General features: G+C 33.2%; 1 protein-coding gene across 1 annotated transcript in view; it reads left to right on the forward strand.

Annotated features, from left to right (window-relative positions):
- Window positions 1-2,397: 2,397 nt before the first annotated feature.
- Window positions 2,398-26,468, forward strand: part of TNFSF13B (TNF superfamily member 13b) — a 49,647-nt gene continuing 25,576 nt past the window's right edge. The window contains exons 1-3 of the mRNA XM_007501306.3: window positions 2,398-2,889; window positions 3,020-3,119; window positions 25,540-25,596. Coding sequence (XP_007501368.2) covers window positions 2,566-2,889; window positions 3,020-3,119; window positions 25,540-25,596 — 481 coding nt within the window. The 5' untranslated portion in view covers window positions 2,398-2,565. The remainder of the gene's footprint in view (window positions 2,890-3,019; window positions 3,120-25,539; window positions 25,597-26,468) is intronic.

A 26,468-nucleotide genomic window follows, 5' to 3' on the forward strand; every position in this document is an offset into this window, starting at 1 on the left:
CTCTCTCTCTGTCTCTCTGTCTCTGTCTCTTTGTCTCTCTCTCTGTCTCTCTGTCTCTCTATCTGTCTTTCTTAGTAACTTCATAAACTCCTATGATTTTGAGTCATCTCTTTTCAGATGTCTGCCTATCCCTCTCTAGTCTTTATCCTGAGATCAAGTCTTGAATCACCATTTGCCTACTGGACATTTCAAATGGGCTATCCCACTTGATATCTTAAACCCATTACTCCTAAAGCTGAACTCATTATCTTTCTCCTAAACCTTCTTTTCCAATTTTGCTGTTTCCTAAAAAGACACAAGCCATCCTTCAAGATTTTCAGGTTCAGGGGGCAGCTGGGTGGTTTGGTGGATTGAGAGCCAGACCCAGAGATGGGAGGTCCTAGGTTCAAATTTGGCCTCAGACACTTCCCAGCTGTGTGACCCTGGGCAAGTCACTTAACCCCCATTGCCTAGCCCTTACCACTCTTCTGCCTTAGAGCCAATACACAGTATTGAATCCAAGATGGAAGATAGAGGTTAAAAAAAAATTTTTTTTCAGGTTCATAACTTCAGTCTTGCCCTTAGTTCTTCACTGTTTCACATCCTATATATGATGAAAGTTGGAGAATTTTGTTTATAATTTTTGTTACAATTGTTCACAATATCTATCACATTCAGCCTTTCTTTCTATTTATTCAACTGCTATCTTCAATCATGTCTTCTTCACCTCTCATTTAGATTTTGTCACAGTATAATTGCTTTCTCTGACTCAAATTTCTTCCCACTGCAATCCACCCCATACACCATTGCCAGATTTTTTCCTTAAGCATGGTTCTGACTATGTGATTCTCCTAAAGAACCAACTTCAAACTTCTTATTGTTTCCAAGATAAACTATACACTCAATTTAGCTTTTAAAGCACTGGACAACCTGGACCCAGCATACCTTTCCATCCTAATTGGTTCTTTCTCCTCCTATTCTCTACAATCCATTCTCTGAATTCTCCATGTTATTTATACATGAAATTTCATCTTCACTCTCCATGCCTTTCTTTTAGTTATCTTGATGCCCAATGGCTCCTTAGCTTTCTTTATATTTGTGTTGTACACATTTTTATACATACTCCTCCTTTCCTCCATTAGAATGTAAGTTCCTTGTGGACAACAAAGATGTGATTCTTTTCCTTTGCATCTACAACTTCTAGCAGCCCCAGCATATAGGAGATGCTTGATATGTATCTGTTGATTGAGAGTTTTAAAAAATGAATTCCAAGCTTGTGATTCTTTTGTCCTCTGATTTGGAAAGTTTCCCTGGAATTCGGCTTTGAAGGATGGATAGGATTTAAATAGGTAGATAAGAGAAAAGTGAATCCCCAGCATGAAAAGAATAGTTGGTACAGAGGAACAACATAAGGAAGGATTTGGAGGGGAGACTGTGCATGGTGTAAATAAAAAGCAATGAAGAGATAATCCAAAATAAGTTATGGTCTGTCTTGTTCTTAAAGAGCTTCAGTATGTCTCCATTAGTAATTTATGCAGAAACATGAAGGGAATTTTAATTAAAATAGGATATTGGAATTTTTTCCCCCTTTCACCATAGCTAACCCAAATCTGTTTCTTCACTTTAGGTACATTTCTTCTTTTTTTAAAACCCTTGCCTTCTGCCCGAGAACCAATACTATTTATTGGTTCTCAGGCCAGATTGGACACATTTCTTATTTTACTGTTAGATGAAATCAAAACTAGATGAACATTTCTTATATAATAATCTATCATTTGTTTTTGTGCTTCATATGATTTTTTAATCATTCTACTCCAAAACTGCACTGTATTTTATTTATCTGACTCTACTTTATCATTCTTTAGTTTTATTGGCTGGCCCTGGACCCTTTCTCGTTTTGCTTCCTTTATCTTTTTTTTTTCCTTTAAACCCTTACCTTCCATCTTTGAATCAATGCTAAGTATTGGTCCAAAGCAGAAGAGTGGTAAGGGCTAGCTAATGGGAGTTAAGTGACTTGCCCAGGGTCACACTGCTAGGAAGTGTCTGAGGGCAGATTTAAGCAGAGGCCCTCCTGTCTCTACACCTGATTCTCCATCCTCTGAGAGACCCAGCTGCCCACTTGCCTCTATCTTAAAATGGACAGTCCTTAACCAGAGATGGTTTCCCATATGGCTACTTAAACATACCAGTCTGTTCTTCTGGAACCTGAAACCTCTCCCCAGATATACCTCTTAGCCACAGGCCAAGGCTGCTTTTAAAAAGAAGGGCGATGAAGCCCATTTGCCACCGGCAGTCTGAGAGATGCCAATAAAAACATATAACAAAAACTGAAAGTGAAAAAGAGGAAGGCTGATTGAGCAATAAAATAGAGGAGAGAACGCCAGTTAGTAAAAACCTATTCTATGGAAACTTCAGAGATGCCTAGCAGAGAAAAGAAAAAAGTTCAGGAGAGTCCTCCTGAAGAGGCAAGGCGGGCTCCAAGACCCACTCAGTGCTGGACATCAGCAAAGCCGGCTCACAGGAAATGATCCATTCCGTGTGGTCACTTATTCTGCTTTCTCTCACTCTCAAAGTTCAAGGAGTGAAATGAATGACGACAGACAAAGAGGAGCAGGGGAGCTTTACTTCTTCACTTCTGTCTTGGAGAAAAGAGAAGACATGAAACTCACTGTCCCGCAGGGGAAAGGCTCTCCATGGCCAGCCACCCTTTTCCTGACCCTTCTGTCCGGTGGCCTGGCACTGGTGGCTCTGCACCAAATGTTCACCCTGCAGGCTGAGCTGGGGAGTCTCCGGCGTGAACTTCAGGCTTATCAGAGCAGGACTGAGCTCCTGCAGGGGCAGCAGGAGGAGAAAGCAGGAACCTCTTCTACCATTCTTCAGCCACAAGCTGCTGCCATCGCAGGAGTCCAAGTGAGTTACCAAGAAGCGCCCTGCCCTGACCCGGCTACAGGCTCTCCAAGCTTCCTCCTTTTTTTTTCCCCCTTTTCCCACCTCTACTTATTTATTAATTCCTAATCACCTGCGTCTTTTCTGTTAGCAGGAGCTGGGGGTGCTCCCTCTGGCAGGAGAAAGCAGTCCTCAAATCAGCCTTCGACCGAACAGACGGAGCAGAAGAAGCGTTCCCGACTCAGAGGAAACGAGTAAGTGGAGGGGCAGCAGTCTTGGCCGGACCTCACCTAGAGCCACCATAGCACAAAAGTGGGCAGCAGGAGGTGAATTTGTTTTCCTTCCCCAAAGTCTGATCCACACACTTGCTCCATGCAAGTAAAGCCTGTTGCTGAAATAAGGAAACCTTGTACAGGTATTGATTGAATTGTTTCAGATGGTAGCCAGGACGAAGGGATTTAAGGGTCAACCATCTAGGAGCGTTCAGGCAGGGAAGGAAAATGTCCTTTTGGTTATTCTGGCTCTTCGTGGCAATCTCCCTATTTTAATGTTCCTAAAAAACAGATTTCACAGTGCTTGAGATAAAGGGAGCAGTTTATTTATCTTCAAGCAAAATAAAGGCCACTTTGTCAGAAGCGCTGCCTCTGCATGACTCACCTCATAAAACCTCACCCTTTCCTATCCCCCTTTCACTTATGGAACCCAAATCTAATGAGGGGCTGTCTGCTTTTGGAGTTATGTACTGGCTAATAGACACATGCTTGGCACATGGTAAGCCCCTAATGATCTTTTTTCATTCCTTCATTTAAATACCTTCATCTCTGTGAGAGTAGAATGTGCTCATCTCGGACAGAGAATTGGTAAAATCTACCCATTTCTTCCATGGACCACTTTGTGATACTTTGACCCCCAAAGGCATCCTGCTTTAATGTTATTGCCTCTCTAGTTCCTCCATAGGATAGCTGAATGCATTGTTAATTTTTTAGAAATAACTCTGAATGAAGTTCTTAATTTTTAAGTATTTCCTTGTATTAGAGAGGCAAGGTGTCAAAATGGATAGAGCTGGCCTCTGAATCAGGAAAATTTGGGTTCTCCTGCCTCTGACCATACTGGCTATGCAATTCTTTTTTTTTTATTTAATTTAAATTTTTTTTTTGTTACAATAATCACTAAATGAACATCCTGGTGCAAACAACAACAACATGGAAATAGGTTCTGATCAAGGACACAAGTAATACCCAATGAAATTGTGTGTTGACTGCGGGAAGGGTGGGTGGAGGGGAGGGAAGGAAATAAAGTGAAATAAAGTGGCTATGCATTTCTGTAAAAGTCGCTTAACTATTTAGTATTCTAGGCAACTCTTTAATGTCATTTTTTGCAGTGAAGGTCCCTACCCACAATCCTAGACAGAGCTCTCTCATCTAGGAGCTCCTTAGTCCAATGAAATCAGTGGTTCAATCCCTGTCCTTTACTACATTGGTTCTTCTTCAACTTCATCTTTTCTAACCATGAATATATTTACTACAATAGCTTATAGGATCACAAGGGTTTAGAGATGACCTTAGACTCCCCCATTTAGTGAAAGTAAATGTAAGAGGAAACTAAGACCCAGACTGGATTCCTTATTTGAGATCACCCACTGCCTTAGATTATTTGTGCTGATTTGCATTTAGCAATCAGGAACTCATTTGTCCATGATCAGAAAAATTCTTTATAATTTTGTAGGAATTTAAGTTTTAGAGTTGATGAAGTTATGACTTCAAATAGAGTGCTTGCCATCACATTTTCTATAAAATCTCTAATAATTCCTCCTTTTAAAAGAAGATATCCTTATAAAATCCATCTGTCTTTCAAATCCAAGTTTAAAATCTATCTTCTTTGCAGAGCATTTCCTGACAGATCCAAATCATTATAATTTTTTTTAAAAATTCTGAGTTCCTCTTACAATTTTCTCACTTGTAAAAGTCATAATTTGGGACTTATGACATTCTACTTTTCATTCTTGATTACATTTGTATGTGTATTCTCTATTTGCCCAATAGGATCAAAAGTTCCTAGAAGAAGGAAGAAGAAAGGGGGAAGGATAAACCTTGGTTCTTTCACAGTATCTATGTGATCCCTTATATCACAGTGATCCCTTACATAGAGTATGCATTAAATAAGTGTTCAATGATTGATTCTACAAAAATGTTAAAGTGATATTGAATTGAATGACTTTGAGATTGCCAGACATTGCATTTCTTTTGAATTTCTTTCATTTCTTAGTTTGAATTTTATCAGAAAATATTTTATGAAATGTCAATATTTATATTTAATATGATTGATTAAAAACATATGAGCAGCACCACAGAAGTATAGAGTTCCAGTGAGGAATGAATGCAGTTTAGATCTTTTGGTTATGATGGTGAATCAGGGGTCAGAGTTCCTTGAAACTGGAATGAACACAGAAACACCTACTTTCAGACATTCCTTCAGTTAAAATTCTAATGAATTTGGTTTTTGTCTCTATTTCATTCTTCAGTGCCAATTTTTTTAGCCTTTTTTAACATTTCAAATTAAAGACTTAGCTGGGTTCAGAGTATTTCACAAGATTGTTTCTGATTAAAATCTAACAAACAGAAATGTGGGGAAATCCAGTATAAAAGAGGTGCCAAATAACCAAAAATTGCTTGTATTAATTTCATGTTCAAGCCCATAAACATATCTAGAGTTTGACTATTAACAGCTTGCTAATAGAGACTGCCTTTCTTTGGTACCAAAGGAAAGTAGGTAGCATCATTTCTTTTTAGCTTAGGACTTGACTATCCAAGTCTCCAATCCTTCTTGTCTGAGTTGTGGATCTTAGAATGTCCTAAAAGTACATTATTTATTTTCGACAGCTAGCTCTTCTTTCCATATTTATTTTTGGGGAAGTTGTTCAAATTTATTTCCTTTGGAGTTCTATATCTGTTGCAACTTGTGAAGCTATAGTGAGAAAAGATATTAAGGATGCTAAACCAAAGGGAGAGTGCAATATTGAGTTTTGGGAGCACCAAGGAGTCCTCATTCCTGCCTATATAGAAAGCAATCATGAACTTCTCCATCAAGACAGTGCTTGTGCCTGTCTCAGACAGACAGCTGGCTACAGGCATTGTACCCTCTGGCCAAAATTTGTCCCTCAAGGATGTTTTTTCTTGCATCAGACAATCAGAAACAATTCTAGTGTTGCAAAAGATAAACATCTGTTCTATTTGTCAAAGTGGAATATGAAATTGACAGCTGTGCCCTAGCAAAGTTATTTTTTCTAACCCTTGTTATTGTTATTTTTGACATTTAAGGAATATCAAAAGCCAAGAAGCAAGTTGAACATTTTCTTTGGTTCAACAACAACAAAAAAAAGATGTTATATATCCCCATGCCATTCATTTGTCTGGAAGAAACAGATTTCATAATTAATATTTTTCACACATTTGGATTCTTTTTAACCCATTTGGGGGCAAAATACCAGTAATGGATTAAAGTTTCAGAAATCTCGGTGATGAGGAATAATGTGTAATAATGACAATACTATTCTTGCTGTTTTGATATATGCTAACTGTATTTTTAATAGATCAAATATTAATTATAGTGAACTATACTAATCTTTTTCTCATTATTGTAATGCATTTTGATTGTAACAAGTACAATTATGGATGGAAACACTAATACGGAAGAATTAAAGAAGAAACAGCCAGAATCTGAATTTTCCCTTCCCTTTGAAAAAGTCCATTCAATAATTAACCAATACTGAACATTTTCACTGTCCATTTTCATATAGGACTTTGTACCTCTCATGTATTTATTCATTCAGTATTATTTCATATATTATAATTTTCTGCTAATCAATCATATATGCAGGCTAGATTTTATATTAAATGAGAGCAGTGATCATATTCTGTCCAATTTTTCTGTTTAACTCAACACAGAGTTCTGCTTATAGTAAATAATGAATGTCGAATCAAATCAATTGAATAAAAGTATGTATTTAGTGCCTATTGAATTCAGGCAACTATGCTAGATTCTAGAGAATATGCAGATATACAAAAAGAGAGTATAAGCCCTGTTCTCTTCCCTTAGGAAGCTTATGATCTACTTTGAGATAGGCAGATTTACTGGTGGCTGCATGAAGACAGGATAGGTATGTGAAATAGATTACAACCCTGCATGATTCACTGCCCCAAAGACTCCTTAGTGCTAGTTCAGAGGAAGAAGAGAGCACTAGAGGATAGGGTTCAAAGAAAAAGGTTTCACTTGTCCCCTGTCTTCTACTCTTAGATCATTCGCACACTTTTCCTACTGCCATTCATCCCTTACCAAACCCCAGTCTGGATGACTTCTGCCACTGGCCTCCTTTGCTCCATCTACTGTGTCACTGAGCAGTTAAAGGAATTTATACAACCTTGTTGACGTGGTATAATAAAATTCTTAAGTCGTCCAACTTCAAGTGGACCCTTAGTATGGCAAGACAATTTTTTTAATTACTCCCTAATTGATTCCTTATCTCAGTCCACACAGAAGCTAAAGCAAACCTCATTTTTCTTTAAGTCCTTCATACCTCCTATTACCTCTACCCTCTCAGTAGAGGACCTTCTTATCACTTATACTGAAGAGCTTAAGGTCATCCTCTCCATGAAATTCTTCTTCTTTTTTCCCTTAGCCTCTACTCTTTCCCCTTTTCTTCCAGTTCTTAATAATGATGTGGCCCTTCTCCTGGCCCAACTTCATCCTTGTACATATGAATTTAATCCCATCTCTTCCCATTTTTTTCCAGCAGGTTGTGCTTCAATTGTTTCAGTTCTAACCTCTCTTTTACTATTGTTTTTCCTTCTGTACTGCCTCCAAAAAGGAAAAAGTCTTTCCCTCAAACAAACAAAAATGCTTCATTGCACTGTATGATTATCCAAAATTTCTCTTTTTTTCTCAACCAAGCTCCTATATAAAGTGTCTACAAATGCCATCTGAAGAGTTATTCTTTCTCATTCTTTCCTCAACACTTTATAATTTGTCTTCTGACTTCACCACTCAATTGAACATTTTTCTTCAAAGTTAGCAATGGTATCCTCCCTGTAAAACCTGATAGTTATAGTCTTTTATCACACTTCATTTTTTTTACCTCTCTACACCATTTTATACTATTAATCCTATTGTCCTCCTAGACGTTCTCTCCTCTCTAGGTTTTCCTGACACTACTTCCACCTGGTTGTCCTTCAAACTCTCTAATTGTCTCTTCTCAGAGAAAAGAAGCTCATCTTATATAAGATGTCCTCTATCCTAGGTGTTCCCCAAGGCTCTGTCTTGTGACTTTTTCTCTTCTTTCACTAAATTTCTGGCAACAGCTATTCTCATGGATTTAATTACTGTCTCTATGCATATGATATTCAGATTCATGTATTTAACCACAGGCTCTCTCCTGAGCTTCAGTCCTGTGTCAACAGCTGCTTTTTGGGCAATTCAAACTGAGTATCTCAGACCCAACATGAATTCAGCATATCATAAACAGAACTTATTCTTTTCCCCCTCCAAGCCTTTCCAATCTTTCCTATTTAAAGGTACCACCAATCTTTCAGCCTAATAGGTTCATAACTTTGGTGTCATCCTTGAACGTCTCATTTTCCCTAACTGTACATATCTAATCTGTTACCAGAATTTCTATCTCTACACCTGACTCCTATTTTCTATTCATACAATAATCACTTTTAAAAGCTAAAAAAGCCTTTAATCAATTACTCCTCAGTTGGACTATTACAACAGTATCCTATTTAGTTTCTTTTTTTCTTCTTCAACTCATTTTCCACAGAAATGCCAAAGCAATTTCCCTTATGTGTAGATTTGACCATAGTTGACTCCTCTTATCAGTAAATTTCAGTGGCTTCCTATTGCATCTGGAAAAAAGATAGGAGCTCATTTATTTGACTGTTTACAATCTGGACCCAACTTATATATTCCTCCCTTTCCTTCACTTTGTGATGCACAAACTACCCTTCTTTCTATTCCTCTCTCTTGACACTCCATCTCTTCTTGGTGTGTACCTTTGCATTGAATGTTTCTCAGGCTAAAAAGTTATTGTCTACTCTTCTCTACCTTATAGAATCCTTTTCTTTCTTCAAGATGCAGCCCAATAAGTATCTTCTTCTAGCTTCTAGAAGTTTCTAAATGAAGCTTTTCCTGATCCCCTCATTTGTCAATATCCTTCTTGCTAAACTACCTTGTCTGTATTTTTATTTTTGTTTATATTTATTCTGTACATATGTATACATATGCATATCGTCTTCCCAAATAAAATGTAATTGTAATGTAATACTTGAGAAGAATTATTTTATTCTCTGTATTTGTATCCTCAGTGCCAAATATGATACTTGACATGGTTGCTGCCTAGTAGATATTTATTAACTGATTTATGGTTTTATAGAATAGTCAGGATCAGAAAGTTAGTTATAAAGGAACTGAATGGAATTAGGGGTGAAAGAGGGGATTCTAGATGGTAGAAATTATACTAAATTGGCAGGTGATCATTATAATTAGTGGGAGGAAAGAGGCATCGTTCATGCACAATAATATTTGTACCTCCTGCATCTTTGAAAAGTATGTCATTTCCTTTGATTTAGTGATTTTATAGCTTAGCAGTTGTTGATAGAAGTGTTTATGATATTTGATATACACAGTTGAGAAAAGATACAGTTTGATGAAACTCATTGATCATGAAGAAAATTGAAGTCTACTATAGCTCATCCCTTCTGTTTCCATTCTACTTAAGATATAACTTTCGTAGTGAAGTACAATCAAATCATGTAAATAACTTCATATAGCAGAAAGTATGTATAAAGTATTATTATTTATAATAATGCTAATTACACTTATCAATTAAGATATTACCAGATAACAGCATGTAATCAAATTTTCATTATACTCACCGTTAAATGGACAAGAACCAGAGAAACTAGTGTGCATGTGAGAGACTAGATAAACAAAATCTTATTTATATTAGGTAAATTGTGAAATTGCATGATTATTTACAACTATTATTAAATACCAGATTTCCAAACCCCATAATTATCCAGAATGGTTTATGTGCTATAATGAGTGATATGGAATAAATTCTGATGATAAAATCTTAGATCTTTAGGAATCATTTTGACTTTGGATAATAATGAGATGATGTTCATACTTTTGAAATAATTTACCCCAAGTCCTTGTTGTTGAATTGCAGGAAATTTTCCTTTTGCCTTTTTAAAAGCATCTTTAATATGCTGGCATTCAATGATAATTCAAACACTTTTTTCATATCTACTACATGTAGAGCTTAGGTACTGGGGTGAGAAATAAAGATTATAAAATGAAGTGACTCATTGATTAAGAGGCTGGTATCAGAAAGCTTAAACTGGATAACAACTTCACAATGTTATAGAAGAGATTCTTCTCATATTTAAAGTTTAAATTTTAAAAAGAGATTTATACTTTTAATATATTGTATATAATTATATATTTGTAATGTATAATATAATATAATAATATAATTAAAATACATTTACAATAAAATATTACTTATTATATATAAACATGTAATGAATTTTACATTTTCAAATTTATGTTATTTGTTTTCTTTGGCTTTTTTTTAATGTTACAGGAGCCCTTATTTTTTGTAATCTCTATTGCCAATACTCCTACCTTTAACCTGGACTCAATTAAAAGTGGAGAGAAATAGGAAAAAAGAAACAAACTTGTAACAAGTAAACATTGTTAAGCAAATGAATCCATATAGTAACCATGTCCAAAATATATTTCTTTCTCTACTTTCTGTCCATCATATCTTTGTCAGGAACTGGGGAACATGCTCCACTGTAGGTCTTTCAGACATATGGTTGGTCATCCATTCAAAATTCTTAAGTCAATATTATTTTTTTTTCGGCAATATTGCTGTCCTTGTATAATTTGTTCTGGTTCTGTTCACTTCACATTGGCCCAGTCCCTAATACCCCAGGTTCTCTGAAATCATCCCATCATTTCTATGGTGTAATAATATTTCTCTAAGTTCATATATTTCAATTTGTTTTGGCCATTCCTTAGTTATATATGAGGCAATAGAGGGTACCCACTTGAATTCTAGCTTTTTTCTTTCCCTCCCCTTTCTTATCTAACTTCTACTTTAGGAAGTTTTACACATGACTATCCTTTCCCCAATATTTTCCTAACCTCTTAAATGCTGTCCTCCTGACTCTACTTGTTTCCTTCTGGAATTTGATGTAAAAGACACCATATTCTTTATGTGCATGTTTTTAACCATCTTTTTCCATTTTAGCTAAGTGAATTTCTTCTGATGCCCAACTACTCTCACCTTTTCCTCTATACTCTTATTCTCAGATAATTCATTTATAAGGAGTTATAAGTTCTACCTCCTTTATCCTTTCTGCATTCTTGTAACTGTCAAAAAAAAACCCAGTTCACTACCAGGATTTCTCTTTTTTCTTCTTTAACTGCCTCGATATTCTCCTTCCTTCCTTTTCTACCTCCCTTATTCCTTCTTTCCTTCCCTTTCTTTCTTCCATCCTTCCTTTCTCTTCTCTTTCCTTCTCTTCTCATTTAATTAAATTTTAATTAATCAACTTTTAAATTATATAAATAATCAATTACTGATTAAATTAAAATAAAGTTAATTAAATTAAATTTTAAGAAAGATAATCAAATTTAAAAATTTATTCTTAATTTAAAATATCTCCAGGAGGTAATCTATCGTCCATCCAGATCAATTAGTTCTAGGTAATAAATACAAATTTTAATTTACTTTCAAGTTCATTCTTTATTATGTATTATATAAGATGTTAGTTAGTGGAACCTATATCCATACATATTTAACTCCATTTTTTCCAGAAGGACATAGTCTTGGAAAAAGCCTATTTTTTAAACTTTAGTTTAAATTAATTTGATTTTTTTCCCCAATTACATGTATGGTTTCCAACTTTAGAATCTCAATTTCTCTCCCTTCTTCCCCACTCTCCTCTAGCCCTGCTGAGATAAGTAATCATTTAGATTTTACATGCACAATCTTGTAAAATATTTTTCTATATTAATCCCTTTCTATAAGGACACTCAAACAAAAAGAAATTAAGAAAAAGTGAATAAAGTTAGCTTTGGTCTAGATTCAGAATCTATCAGTTCTTTCTCAAGAAGTGGCATTTTAAAAAAATGAGTTCTTTGGGTTTGTTTTAGATCATTGTATTCCTGAGAATAGCTAAATTATTCACAGTTGTTCATCATAAAGTATTTTTGTCACTATGTGTGATGTTCTTTAGTTCTGTTTATTTTACTGTGATTCAGTTCATGTAAATATTTCTAGTTTTTTTTAGCTCCTCTTGTTCATCATTTCTCATAGCAAAATAGTATTCCATTACAAACATATACTATAATTTATTCAGTCATTCAGCAATTGATGGGTATCTCCTCACTTTCCAATTGTTTGCTCCATAAAAAGAGCTACTTTGAGTATTTTTGCATGTATAGGTTCTTTCCCTTTTTGTTTTTTTGTCTTTTAATCTCTTTTGGATACAAACCTAGTATTGGTATTGCTGAGTCAAAGGGTGTGCGTTGTTTTATAGCCCTTTGGGCATATGTCCAAATTGCTCTCCAGAATGTTTGAATCAGTTCACAACTCCCTCAACAATGCATTAGTGTTTTACTTTTCCCACATCTCCTCCAAATTTTGACATTTTCCTTTTTTTTTTGTCATAATAGGCAATATGATAGGTACAAGGTGATACCTCAGAATTGTCTGGATTTACATTTCTCTAATTAAAAGTGATTTTAAATACAGAGAAGTTTAATTATCTTGCCTGAGAAATACCTTTTGACATCCTTTGACGATCTATCAACTTGGGAATGACATATTATTATACATTCAACTCATCTTTCTGTGTATTTCAAAATGAGGCCTTTAAAAAAAACAAAAACTCTTACCTTCTTCTGTCTTGAAATTAGTACTGTGTATTGTTTCCAAGGCAGAAGAGTGGTAAGGGCTGGGTAATGGGGATTCAGTGACTTATCCAGAGTCACACAGCTAGGAAGTTTCTGAGGCAAAATTTGAACCTGGGACCTCTCATCTCTAGGCTTGGCTCTCAATCCACTGAGTCACCCAGCTTCTCCCCAGAAATGAAGCCTTTATTCCAGAGGCTTGTAAAAACTATTTTCACTACAATGATTACTGTGTATTACTCTCTATCCTATTTCCTCTTGTTTAGCTTCTAACCACCATCTCCCCTAATTTGCCCTCTTTTCTTTCAGCATTAGCCCCTTCTCTTAACTCCTTCTCCTACTTTTTAGTAGGTTAAGATAGATTTCCATACCCAATTGCATGTATATGTTCTTTCCTCATTGAGTCAATCCAGATGAGAGTAAGATTCACATGCTTTTTTTCTCCAACTTTTCCCATCTTCCTATGCACAATAAAAGCTCTTTTATGCCTCTTTTATGTGTGATAATTTACCCCCATTCTGTTTTTCCCTTCCCCTCCCTCTCAAATCTTTCCTCTTTCTCATGCTTTTATTTTATTTTATTTTATTTTATAGATATCATCCCATCATATTCAACTCACACTATTGTCCTCTTTCTATGTAAAATCCTTCTAATTGTCCTAATAATGATGAAAATCTTAGGAGTTAAAAGAATTATGTAAGGATGCAAACAGCTTCATTTTATTGAATGTCTTTTGATTTTTCATTCCTGTTTATTTGTTCATGCTTCTTTTGAGTCTTGTATTTGAGAGTCAAATTTTCCATGTAGCTCAGTCTTTTTTTCGACTGTTTAAAAGTTCTCTATTTTATTGAATACTCATTTTTTTTCCTTGAAGGAATATGCTCAGTTTTGTTGGCAAAGAGACTTTTGGTTTAAGTCCTTGCTCTTTGTCCTCTAGAATATCATATTCTAAGTCCTCTGATCCTTTAATGTAGAAGCTGCTAAATCTTGTATTATCCTGACTGTGGCTCCATGATCTTTGAATTGTTTCTTTTTGCCTGTTTGCAATATTTTCCCCTTGACTGGGGAGTTTTGAAATTGGACTTTAACATTCCTGGCAGTTATTCTTTGGGGATTTCTTTCAAGAGGTATGTGGCTGATTCTTTCCATTTCCATTTTGCTCTCTATCTGGTTCTAGAGTATCAGGGCAGTTTTCCTTAATAATTTCTTAAAAGATAATATCTAAGTTCTTTTTTAAAATCATGGCTTTCAAGCAGTCGAATAATTTTTAGATAATTTCTCCTTGATTTATTTTCCAGATCTGTTGTTTTTCCAATGAGATATTTCACATTTTCTTTCTTTGTTTCTTTGTTAATTTCTTTCGTTTCTTGGTATCTCATGGAGTCATTAGCTTCTACTTATCCAATTCTAATTTTTAAGACATGATTTTCTTGAATGAGCTTTTGAACTTCCTTTTCCGTTGGGTCAATTCTACTTTAAAGAATTCTTTCCTTTAGTGAATTTTTGTACCTTTTTTTTCATATGGCCAGTCCTGATTTTTAAGAACTTCTCTTCAGTGAATTCTACATATGATTTGTTCTTTCTAAACTCATTCTTTTGGATTAAATTATTTAGTGTCCAATTAATTTCTAATCTATGCTTCTATAGCACTTTATTGAACATAATTTTTGTTGCATTTTGGTCTAAAAAGTTTGTATTTAATATTCTTGCTTTTCTGTATTTGGTTACCAAGTGTTTGAATGAAGGAAGAGTTTATGACAACTCCCACCTCCCCCAATTTGGCCAATTCTGCTTTTTTAAAAGCTATTCTCTTCTTTTGATTTTTAAGTTTTTGAGAAAAAAAAACTACTTCACATGGAAATGGTGATTCCATAACCCCCACACCCTTTGCTTTGATTCATTAGGGCAATCTGTTCAAAAGGAATATAAATTTTGATTATGGCCTTATCTATTGTTAGGCAAGAGGAAGAAGAACTAATTAATGGGGAATATCAAAGACCTTTACAATTTCATTCACATTTTCCTCTTGTTTAGAATTTTTAAAAAATTATATTTGTTGAGGGGAAGGGAATGAAAATTTTTTTTGCCCAGTTTTTCAACTTTTGTTTCTTCATATTTCTAAATCTGCCAGACTCAATGTAATTTCCCATTACAGGAGGGGATAATGAATTATGTTACCTTGGGAAAATATTCTAAATAAAAATTTAAAGAAAGAGTTAAAAAGTATGCTTCAATCTGATTTAGAGTTCATCAGTTCTCTTTCTGGAAGTGGATAGCATTTTTTCACCATGGGTCCTTCAGAATTGTCTTGAATCATTGTATTGATGAGTTAATCATCCTTTTATTGCTGTTACTATATACAATGTCCTCTTATTTTTGCTTACTTTATTTTGCATCAGTTTATATGGGTCTTCCTACTTATTTTTAAAACCACAATCCTCATCATTTCTTATAGAACAATAGTATTCCATCAAAGTCATTTATCACACATACTTCAATGTTCCCTAATTGATGGGTATTCCTTCACTTTTCAATACTTTATCACCACAAAAATATGTATTATGAATATTCTTGTACAATTAGGTCTTTTTCCCTTTGATGTCTTTAGGATATAGACCTATATTGGTATTACTAGGTAAAAGGTATTCATAGTTTGGTAGCCACTAGGGCATAGTTCCAGACTAGTTCATAACTCCACTTTCAGTGCATGTGTCCCAATCTTTCCACATCCACTCCAGCGTTGCCATTTTTCTTTCTTGTCATAAAAGCCACTGTTATAGGTGTCAGATGATATTTCTGAGTTGTTAAATTTTTCATTTTTCTAATCAGTCAGTAGTGATTTAGAGAATTTTTAAATGACTACTAATAACTTTGGTTTCTTCTTCTGAAGATTTCATATCTTTTGACCTGTTCATATCTTTTGACCATTTAATTGGAAAATAGGTCCTATTTTTATAAATTTGACTCCTTTCCTTAGGTATGCATTAGTTTCGTTTGTGAAAAAGCTTTTTAGTTTCATATAATTAAATTTTTCCATTGGGGCAGCTGGGTGGCTCAGTAGATTGATAGCCAAGCATAGAAATGGGAGGTCCTAAGATCAAATCTGGCCTCAGACACTTTCTAGCTGTGTGCCCCTGGGCAAGTCACTTACATACCCATTGCCTAGCCCTTATCATTCTTCTGGTTTATAACTAATATACAATATTGATTCTAAGATGGAAGGTAAGGGTTTTTAAAAATTTCCATTTTACTTCCTATGATAATCTCTTTCTCTTATTTTGTCATAAACTCTTCCTTCATTCAAACACTTGGTAACCAAATACAGAAAAGCAAGAATATTAAATACAAACTTTTTAGACCAAAATGCAACAAAAATTATGTTCAATAAAGTGCTATAGAAGCATAGATTAGAAATTAATTGGACACTTAATAATTTAATCCAAAAGAATGAGTTTAGAAAGAACAAATCATAGTAACAATCAATAATTTTATTAAAGGGAATGCCAAAAAAGTGTAGCATTTCAAAATTTATGGGATGCAGCCAAAGTGATACTTGAGAGAAAATGTATTTCTCTATATGTTGACATCAGTAAAAGAAAGTCTAGATCAGTGAATTGGGTATGCAACTAAAAAAAAAAAACTAGAGAAAAAGCAAATTAAAAATTCTCAGTTAAATGCCAAAATGGAAATTCCATGCTTTCTTAATTTACTTATGACATCACCCTTTATGTCTAAACCATTTATGCATTTTGACTTTATCTTGTTAGAAGATGTGACATGTCGGTCAATGCCTAGTTTCTACCAAACTGCTTTTCTCATTTTCCCATTTTCCCCTCAGTTTTTGTCAAACTGAGTTCTTATCCCAGAAGCTTAATTTTTTATATTATCAAATTGGTCGTTTACAATTTAAATTATGTACCTAACTTATTCCATTGAACCACCACTCTATTTTTGAGTCAGTATCAGGTTGTTTTTTGATGATTTTCACTATGTAATAAAGTTTGAAATTTGATACTGCTAGACTGCCTTCCTTCACATTTTTTCATTAATTCCTTCATATGCTTGACCTCTTCCACTGTCAAATAAATTTTATGATTTTTTCCTAGCTCTATAAAAATAATTCATTACTAGTTTGCATGATATTGCACTAAATAAATAAATTAACTTAGGTGTAATTGTCATTTTTATTATATTGCCTCAGACTACTAATGAACAATTAATATTTATCCAGTTATTTAGATCTGTTTTTATTTGTGTGAAAAGTGTTGTGTTATTGTGTTCATATAGTGACTGGGTTTGTCTTTGAAGGCAGACTCCTAAATATTTATGTTGTTTGCAGTTCTCTTAATTGGAGTTTCCCTTTGTGTCTCTTACTCTTTGGTTTTCTTGGTAAAACAGAAATGCTGATGATTTAGGTGGATTTATTTAATATTTTCAACGTTACTAAAGTTGCTAATAGTTTCAAATACTTTTTAAAAATGGATCCTCTAGGATTTTCTAAGTATACTGTCATTTTATCTTCAAGTAGTGATAGTTTCATTTCTATTCTTTTTCCTTCAATTTCTTTTTCTTTTTCTTATTGCAATAGCTAATATTTCTAGTCCAGTATTGAACCATAGACATGATATAATAGAAGTCATTGCACTATTAGTATAAATCCTTCCTGGTCACACTGTAAGATTTTGGTAATATATTGCTTTAATAAACTTGCTAATAATTTATTTAAATTTTTTTTGTATTGATGTTCATTAAATAAATTGGCCTATAGTTTTTTCTCTATTTTTTGCTCTTCTTGGCTTAGGTTTCAAAACTGTGTCATAATGGGAATTTGGCAGAACTCTTTGCCTAGTTTTTCAAATAGTCTATATAGTATTAGCATTAGTTGTTACTTCTATATTAAGTAGCAATTGCTTGCAAATTGATCTGGTATTGGGGAATTTTTTCTTTGGGAACTCATTGATGGTTTAGTTAATTATTTTGGTTCAATCAGATTTTCTAATTTCTATTTCAACTTGTATTTCTATTCTATTTAATCTATTAATTTCAATAGTTTATATTTTTGAAAATATTCATCCATTTCACTTAAATTGACAGTTTTATTAGAATATAAAAAGTAACTTAATAATTGTTTTAATTTTGTTTTCATTGGTGGTACATTTACTCTTTTTATTTTTGATGTCAATAATTTGGTTTTTTTATTTTTAAAATAAAATTAGCACAGTTATTTTAAAAAAAACATCATACAGCTCTATTGATTAGTTCAATAGTTTTTCTTATGTTTAGTTTTCTTAATCTATTTTGAATTTAAGGATTTCCATTTTGTTGAGGGCTTTTAATTTGTTCTTTTTTTCTATTTTTTTTTTAGTTGCTTGCTCAATTCACAGATCTGTTCTTTTTCTCTTTTATTGCTGTCAACTGTTAGAAATACAAATTTTCCCTGAAGTACTGCTTTGGCTACATCTCACACATTTTGGAATGTTGACTCATTTTTCTCAATCTCTTTAATAAAAATGATTTTCTATGACATTCTTTTGTGATACTCATGCTTTAGGATTAGATTTAGTTTTCAATTAATTTCTAATCTATGTTTGCATAGTTCTTTATTGAATGTTATTTTAATTTCATTTTCATCTGAAAAGTTTACATTTAATAGTCTTGCTTTTCTGTATTTGGTTGTGAGGTTTTTATATCCTAATATGTGGTCAATTTTTATGAAGTTGTCATGTACAGATTAAAAAAATAGGTAAGTTCTTTTCTATTCCTATTCATTTTTCTACAGAGATCTATCATATCTAACTTTTCTAAGACTGTATTAATTTCCTTAACTTCTTGTTTATTTTATAGTAAGATTTATCTAGCTCTGAGAGGGAAAATTGAGATCTATCACTATTATGGTTTAATTCTATATTTCCTAAATTTTTTGGTTAACCTTTTCTTTAAGAATTTGAATGCTATGGCATTTCATGTTTGTTGTTGTTGTTCAATATTGATATTACTTCATTGTTTATGGTTTCTTTTAGCAGGATATTTTCCCATTTATTCTGTTTAAGTAGGTCTATTTATTTACTTTTGCTTTGTCTGAGATCATGATTCCTCCCCCTGGCTTTTTTATTTCAGCTAAAGCATAATAGATTCTGCTCCAGTCCCTTATTTCTATTCTCTATATGTCTTGCAAGTAACATAGTGTTGATTTATTTATTGTATCTACTTCCATTTTATGGGTGAGTTCATCCCATTCACAATCACAGTTATGATTGCTAACTGTTTATTTCCCTCCATTCCATTTTCTTCTGTTTATCCTTTTCTTTCTTTATCTTGTCCCTTCTCAAAAGTCTACTTTGCTTCTTACCATTGCCATTTTATCCACCCTCCCTTTATCACTCCTTTCTTTATTCGATTCCCCTCCTACTCCTTTACTGAGTTAAAATAAATCTCTATTACCATATGAGTGATATAACACACACACACACACACATATATTTATCCCTCTTTGAACCTATTTAAATGAGAATCGGGTTCAAGTGTTGCCTGCCTCTTCTGCTACTATTTTCCTCTCTAATATTAAAGTATTCCGTGTGTACTTCTTTTTTGTGAAATAATTTTCTTCTCCCTTCCCATTTTCTCAGGGAATTCCTTTTTCTTACACCATTCCAACATAATCAACTCACTCTCATATCCTATTTTTATGTAGAATCCTTATAACTGCCCTTATAATGATAAAATTCTTAGTATTTTTCCAAATGGAAAGGTGAACAGTTCAGACTTTCTGAATCCCTTACAATTTATCTTCCATGTTTATCTTTTATGCTTTTCTTGAGTCTTTTATTTGAAAGGCAAATTTTTCTATTCAGCTCTGGTTTTATCATCAGGAATGCTTGAAATCATTAAATATCCCCCTTTTTCTTGAAATAATTCAATTTTGTTCAGTCAGTTGATGTTGACAATAATCCCAGCCTTTTGCCTTCCAGAACATCATATTATAAGCCCTCTTCTTATTCAACATGTCTTACTCTTATCTTTTGTTGGCTCTGTCAGTACAGAATTTGATTTGAGGTGTTATTTTAAATTTGTCTGAAGAAGAATGTTGGGAGAGGTCATTGAATACTTTCTGCTCTGCTATCTTGGCTCTGCCCTAGGCACACTTTCAAGAAGATTTTTGATGGTGAAGTAATTTAATTTGGCTTGGAGAAGGTGGAAGACTCACCTGTGATAACTAGTTTCAAGTATTTGAAGATCTAACTTGTGAAATAAAGACTATAATGTATTGTATTCTACATGGCTCCAGAGGGCAGAACTGGGAACATTGTTTGAAGATGCAAGATTATAGATTTCTCTTAAGTAAAATTTTCTAACAATAAGAGGTATCTCAAACAGAATGGGCTGCATGGAGGAGTCGTGGTTTCTCCATCCCTAAGACTATTTAAGTTTATCCTTGATAACCATTTACTGGGAAAGTTGTAGAGAGAATTAAAATATTGGTCAAGGGTTGGACTAGATGGACTCTAAAGTTCCTAACACCACAATTCATTAATTATATGAACAATCCTCTGATATTATTATGCTTGCTGAATTTTTGTGAGTTCTGAAAGGACTTTGAAATACAGGGAGTAGATTATTAGTGATATAATTATAATTTGAAAGAATCATTGCCAAAGGCTATAACTGTGCTGAAAAGTAGGATGATGCATGTAATATGCATTAGGTAAATGTAGTGATGGGGCATACATTGGGTTGTACAACAATGAAAATAATTAATATAATTATATTTAAAAGATCATTGATTAGTACAACTCATTATAGATTTTGGTTTTTGCAAGGAATTCCAAGAAAACAATTTCTGCAATATATATTTCTGCTTCTAAATCCATCAAATTATCCACCAATATCCAATATAGCCCTCTGACTTATCAAGTACATTATTAGATTTTTCTGAGATATTCTTCCAAAGTTGAATTAAATGTGCTTTTTTATCTTTGATAACTTATTAAAATTATTTATGATTAATATTCCATTTATGAAATAATGTAATAGGCTTTTATTATCTTACTTTATCAGCAAGTCATAGAATCACAGGATTTTAAGAATTGGATAGTTAGTACTTCAGTGACCATCTAGGCAAAATTGTGCTGAAAGGCATTTCCCAGTAGAATGTACCTGACAAGTAGTCAACTGCTATGTATTTGAAGTCCTCTACTCAGGGGATCCTACTACTACTAAAGGTCATCAATTCCACTGTTTTTAGGAAATGTATTCCTGACATAAATGTTCTTGTCTGACTTCCACTCATTTTTCCTGGTTTGGCTGTTTTGGTCTAAATAGAGCAAGTCTAAACTTTCAGCCCTTCAGATTCTTGAAAAAAGCTACTATGTCCTTCTCTGTGTCTTCTCAAACCCAGTTACTTCAAATGATCTTTAATGACATAAGACTGAAACCCTTCACCATCCTCATTTCCTTCCTCTGGAAGCACTCTAACTTATCATTGTTCTTAAAGTATGAGGCTCAAAACTGAATACAATAACTGTCAATGAGGGCTGACACAGGGAGAATACAGGGATACTATCCTTTCTTATTCTGCAAACTATGCCTTTTGTAAAAAGATCCAAAATATGATTAGCTTTTGTGGCTGCCGAATTTTTTAACTGGTGACTCATATTTATAAAAGCAATCTTTTCCCTATACATTTTTCTAATCATGCCAATCCCATGTTATACTTTGAATGTTTTCTTTTGTGTCTAAGGACAAAAGTACATTTATCCTTACCAAATTTCATCTCATCAGATAGCACAAGGCTCTTATTGTCAAAGATATTTTTGAATCTTCATTTTCATTAATAGTCAATAAATAGTCAAATAGTCAATAAACATTTATTAAGACCTAATTTGTGACAGATAGTGTACTAAATTCTAGAAATATAGAGAAAAATAAAAGATAATCCTGAATTTTAAGTTGCTTACTCAATTTAGTGTCATCTACATTATTTAAAAACATAAACAGCATACCTCACACCTGCAAAACTTGGATCACATGACAAAAAAGGAAAATAATAGACATGAAAAAATTGGGACTCTAATATACTGCTGGTGAGAACTGAAACAACCATTTTGGAGAGCAATTTGGGACCATGTCCAAAAGCATGAGGATTAGGGCCATAAAAACGTGCATACCCTTTGACTCAGCAAACTGTCTATAAAAATTGCCTCGTGCCCCATTTTCTGCTTTCCTTTTAACCTTAAACTTGCTAGTTTTATTTATACAAACCTTTTTAATTTAACGTACTCAACATGATCCATTTTACATCTCATGATGTTCTGTATCTCTTATTCATACCTGATCTTATTAAGAAGACTTCTAGTTTATCCCTGTTACATATAATCCTTGCTAATAGTTTTAGGTAGATGCTTCAGTTATCATTCTAGGGGGAAAAATCCTTCTATTCCTCTGCTTTCATATTTTTCATTATTTCATTTTTAGGAATGAATGTTATATTTTGTCAAAGATTTTTCTCTTTATTTTTTGATATATTCATATGGTTTTTAACTTTTATTATTAGCATAATAAATCATATTGGTAGTTTTTCTTATATTAAACTAGTTCTATATTTCTGTTATAGATCCTATTTAGCCACAATGCAAAATCTTTGTGTTTTATTGTTGTACTCTCCTCGCTAGTATTTTATTTAGGATTTTTGCATCCATTAATGAAATTGGTCTATAATTTTCTTTCTCTGTTTTTGCTCTTCCTGGTTTAGGTATCAGTACCATATTTGTTTCATAAAAGGAGTTTGGTAAGACTCCTTCTTTGCCTTTTTTTTTAATGATCTCTTTAATTTAGAATTAGTTGATCTTTAAATATTTGGTAGAATTCACTTAAAATCCATCCTATCCTTAAACAGTTTTTTTGATATTCATTTATACTTATTCGATTTCTTTTTCTAAAATAGATTTATTTAGATATTCTATTTTCTACTCTAATAGTCTAGGCAGTTTATATTTTTGTAGGTATTCTTCCATTTCACTTACATTATTAAATATCTTGGCATATAATTGAGCAAAATCATTCCTAATAGCTTTGATTTCATTTTCTTTGGAGGTATATTCACCCTTCATTTTAAATGCTATTTGGTTTTTTCTTTATTTAAAAAATAATATTAACCAATGATTTATCTATTTTGTTGATTTTTTAAAAAAACTAGTTCCTAATTTTATTTACAAATCAATGCTTTTCCTACCTTTAATTTTATTCATCTTGTCTTGAAATTTTTAGGATTTCCAATTTGGTATTTAGTTGGAGATTTTTAATTTACCCTTTTCCTATTTTTTAACTGCATTCTTATCCTTATCCTTATCCCTATCCTTATCCTTATCCTTATCCTTATCCTCTCCCCTTATCTTTCTAGTTCTAAATCAACTGGCCTTTCTAAGGGTCTCACCTAATCCTTTACCCCTTACCTCCTATTTCTTATTCTGTCCACATTGCAAAAGTTCCTCCTTCATACCCTACTCCTTCCCTTCCATCTCTTGATATTAATTCCTTTTTGAGACTCTCCCCCTTGTCTTATTCTGAATTCCTTCCATATCCCCTCACTTTGACCTCCAGTTTCTTGATATGTACTGCCTTCTAGGAATCCCTCCTTATTCTTATCCCCTTGTCCTCTTTTCTCTTGATCCATGCTTCCTTCTATTAGTCCCTTAAGAGGCTCTTAGTACCTCCCTTATTTTATCCCCTCACTTTGTTGTTGCTCTGTAAGTTAAGAAGACTTTTGCCATTTTAATTGTAGAAGCTGTCCCCTTTTTAACTCAGATCTAAAGAGTATAGGGTTCTAGTAATACCAGCCCTCTACTCCTTTCTTCTCCTTTCTGTGACAATTCGACTACTCCTGCCCTTTCTGTTTGAGATATCCATTTTACCTCTTCCTACATGTTTTATTATTGTTGTTATCTAGTTCATTCATTATATTCAACATGACCCCAATTCTTCTACTACATAAGCTTTTTCAAACTATCCAAGTAGTAATGTGATTCTTAAAGAGTTATAGATTACATTTTCCCATGTAAGAAGTAAACAATTTGACCTTATTGAATTCCTTATAATTAATCTTTCATATTACTTCCTTATGATTATCGATCAAATTTTCTACTCAGTTCTGTTCTTTTCACCAAGAATAGTTTAAATTCCTTTAGTTTGATTTTTATAACTACTAAGAACAGTATCATTAACTTCCTTAAAGTGCAAATAATTATTGAAAAAAATTTTAAATCACAATCAGACAATCAATGTTGCAAGTGATGGAAACATATTGAATATATTCTGTACTAGATTAATGTGTGCCCCCTCTAGATTTTTATAGGCTTGCAATTTTAATCTAATTTTTTATTTCTTGGAAGAAACAACTGACAATTGTTCCTGAAATCCACTTTCTTGATTATGCAATCTCATTAAGAACTCATAGTTTATTTTGAAAAAATGTTGATTTCTTTTTTGGTCAGTACTATTATGTGAATTCATTATTCATTGTTAAATTTTCCAGCTGATTGTACTGCATACTAAGCAAAAGATCACCTACATGAATGTTATGGTTTTCTCTAGTTTTTCTCTAAATCTCAGTGTATTTTTCAGACTGATCCTACTGAAGTCCCTAAGATAAACACTTGACATTTTAAACAAAATTGGATTACATACTAAAGATGAATTGCAAGGCTCCCATCAATTTCTGGAGCTCCTCTAGGACAATATGAATATAAGTACACATTACTTCAAAAAAATTGATTTTCACACCCACAGAGACACATTGAAAAAGAAACTAAGAGCATTCATGGACTCTTTACATGTGGGAAAACATGTTTTTTGGATATTGTGCTGACGTGCTGGTATGTATATCTATCAAGTGATCAATGAGAATTTGTTAAGTTATGGTGCGCCACACTGTATTGAAGAAACAAAGGCAAAAATAAAATAACATATATACATTTATGCATACATATATACATATGTAAATATACATAAATTTATTATATTACCAAGTAACTTTATATATATGATTATAAGCTAACCTTAGAGGGGAAGACCCCAGTAGCTGGGAAGACCATAAGTGGTCTCCTGCAGTACATGGTACTTGAGTTGAATCTTGATGGAAACCAAGAATTCCAAGAAGCAGAAGTGAAAAGAAAGAATATTTCAGGCTTGGGGGACAGAGTACATAGTTATGGAGATGGGAGCATACATGAATAAGGAACAGCAGGTAGGCTAGTATGGTTAGACCATAGAATACATTGAAGGGAATAATGTATAAAAAGTTTGAAAAGGTAGGAAAGGAACAGTGTTTCTGAATAGTTTTAAGTGCCACCAGAGGCGACTTTATTTTATCCTAGAAGAAATAGGGAGTCACTGGGGTTTTTTGAGCTGTAGAGAGAAGGGTAGTGATACTATCAGATTTCTATTTTAGAAAAATCAACTTTTTGTGAAAGATAAATTGAAGTGAGGAGATCTTTGAGACAACAAGACAAATTTAGAGGTTATTATAATAATCCAGCCAAGAAGTAATAAGTAATGGATGTAACTAGTATCTTTATTTCCCAGGAAAAGTCATTTGTATAAGTTTCTTATTATTTATTTAAAAATTTTTTCCAGATAACATATTGATATAATGTTGTGTTCAATGTTTACTTCTAGTGACAGAACATTTTTTCTTTTTAGGACTACAAGACTGCTTGCAGTTGATTGCTGATGGTAAAAGTCCCACAGTACAAAGAGGTAACACAATGGATCATATTTTCTCACCATTTAGACATTTCATTATTTGATGATGAATCTTGTTATCTAATGCTATCATTCTGAACTACAAGTAAAACAATACATCTGCCTCAAAACTTGTATGCCTAATCCTTTTTCTTAATGATGGTCCTTAATATCCTTGTTATAGTAGCCCCCTCCCCTCAGCTCTGCTTTTTCTTGGATTAAACCAATTTCTTCATCACATTCTGATATGAAATGATCTAAAAGTTCTTCATCAATGCCTTTGTTCTTCAGATATTTTTTAACTTATCAATGTTCTTCCTAAAACTAAATAAACCCAATACTTCATTTCAGTTGGATTTTGATTCCAAAGCATAATAGAAAAACTCTGTATCAGGCAGTCTAATTCTCTAATGGAACCCAATATTGTTTGTTTTTTTAACTTACATATTACACCAGGAAGTCTAAATAAAAAGACTATTATAATTTGTGTTCTATAGAATTTTTAATTTCTTATGAGACATATAAAATAATTATTCCCCACAAGGTGATCATGGGAAATGTACTGAACGAACCTTAAACCAGTGCAGAAATGGGAAGGAATTATAACTGTATGTAAGAATCATAGCTAGGCCCTTTTGGGAAGTAGGACAAACTAAGAAAGCATAGATAACAAATTATTTCCCTTCCTCCTGTAAGAATCTCATTAGTCTTGTGGCCTGTGATTTACATAATAGATTCTATTCTTAATTGAGAGTTATTAAAAGCTGATGCCATCCAGAAATGGAAGAACTATTAAAAGGGTTCTAATAAAACAATACTTTCATTTTACAGAAGAGGATATTGAAGTTTGGAACAAGTAGTTTGTCAAGTTTATACAACTATTTGTG

This window comes from Monodelphis domestica, chromosome 8, assembly GCF_027887165.1.
Source record: "Monodelphis domestica isolate mMonDom1 chromosome 8, mMonDom1.pri, whole genome shotgun sequence".
Taxonomy (NCBI): domain Eukaryota; kingdom Metazoa; phylum Chordata; class Mammalia; order Didelphimorphia; family Didelphidae; genus Monodelphis; species Monodelphis domestica.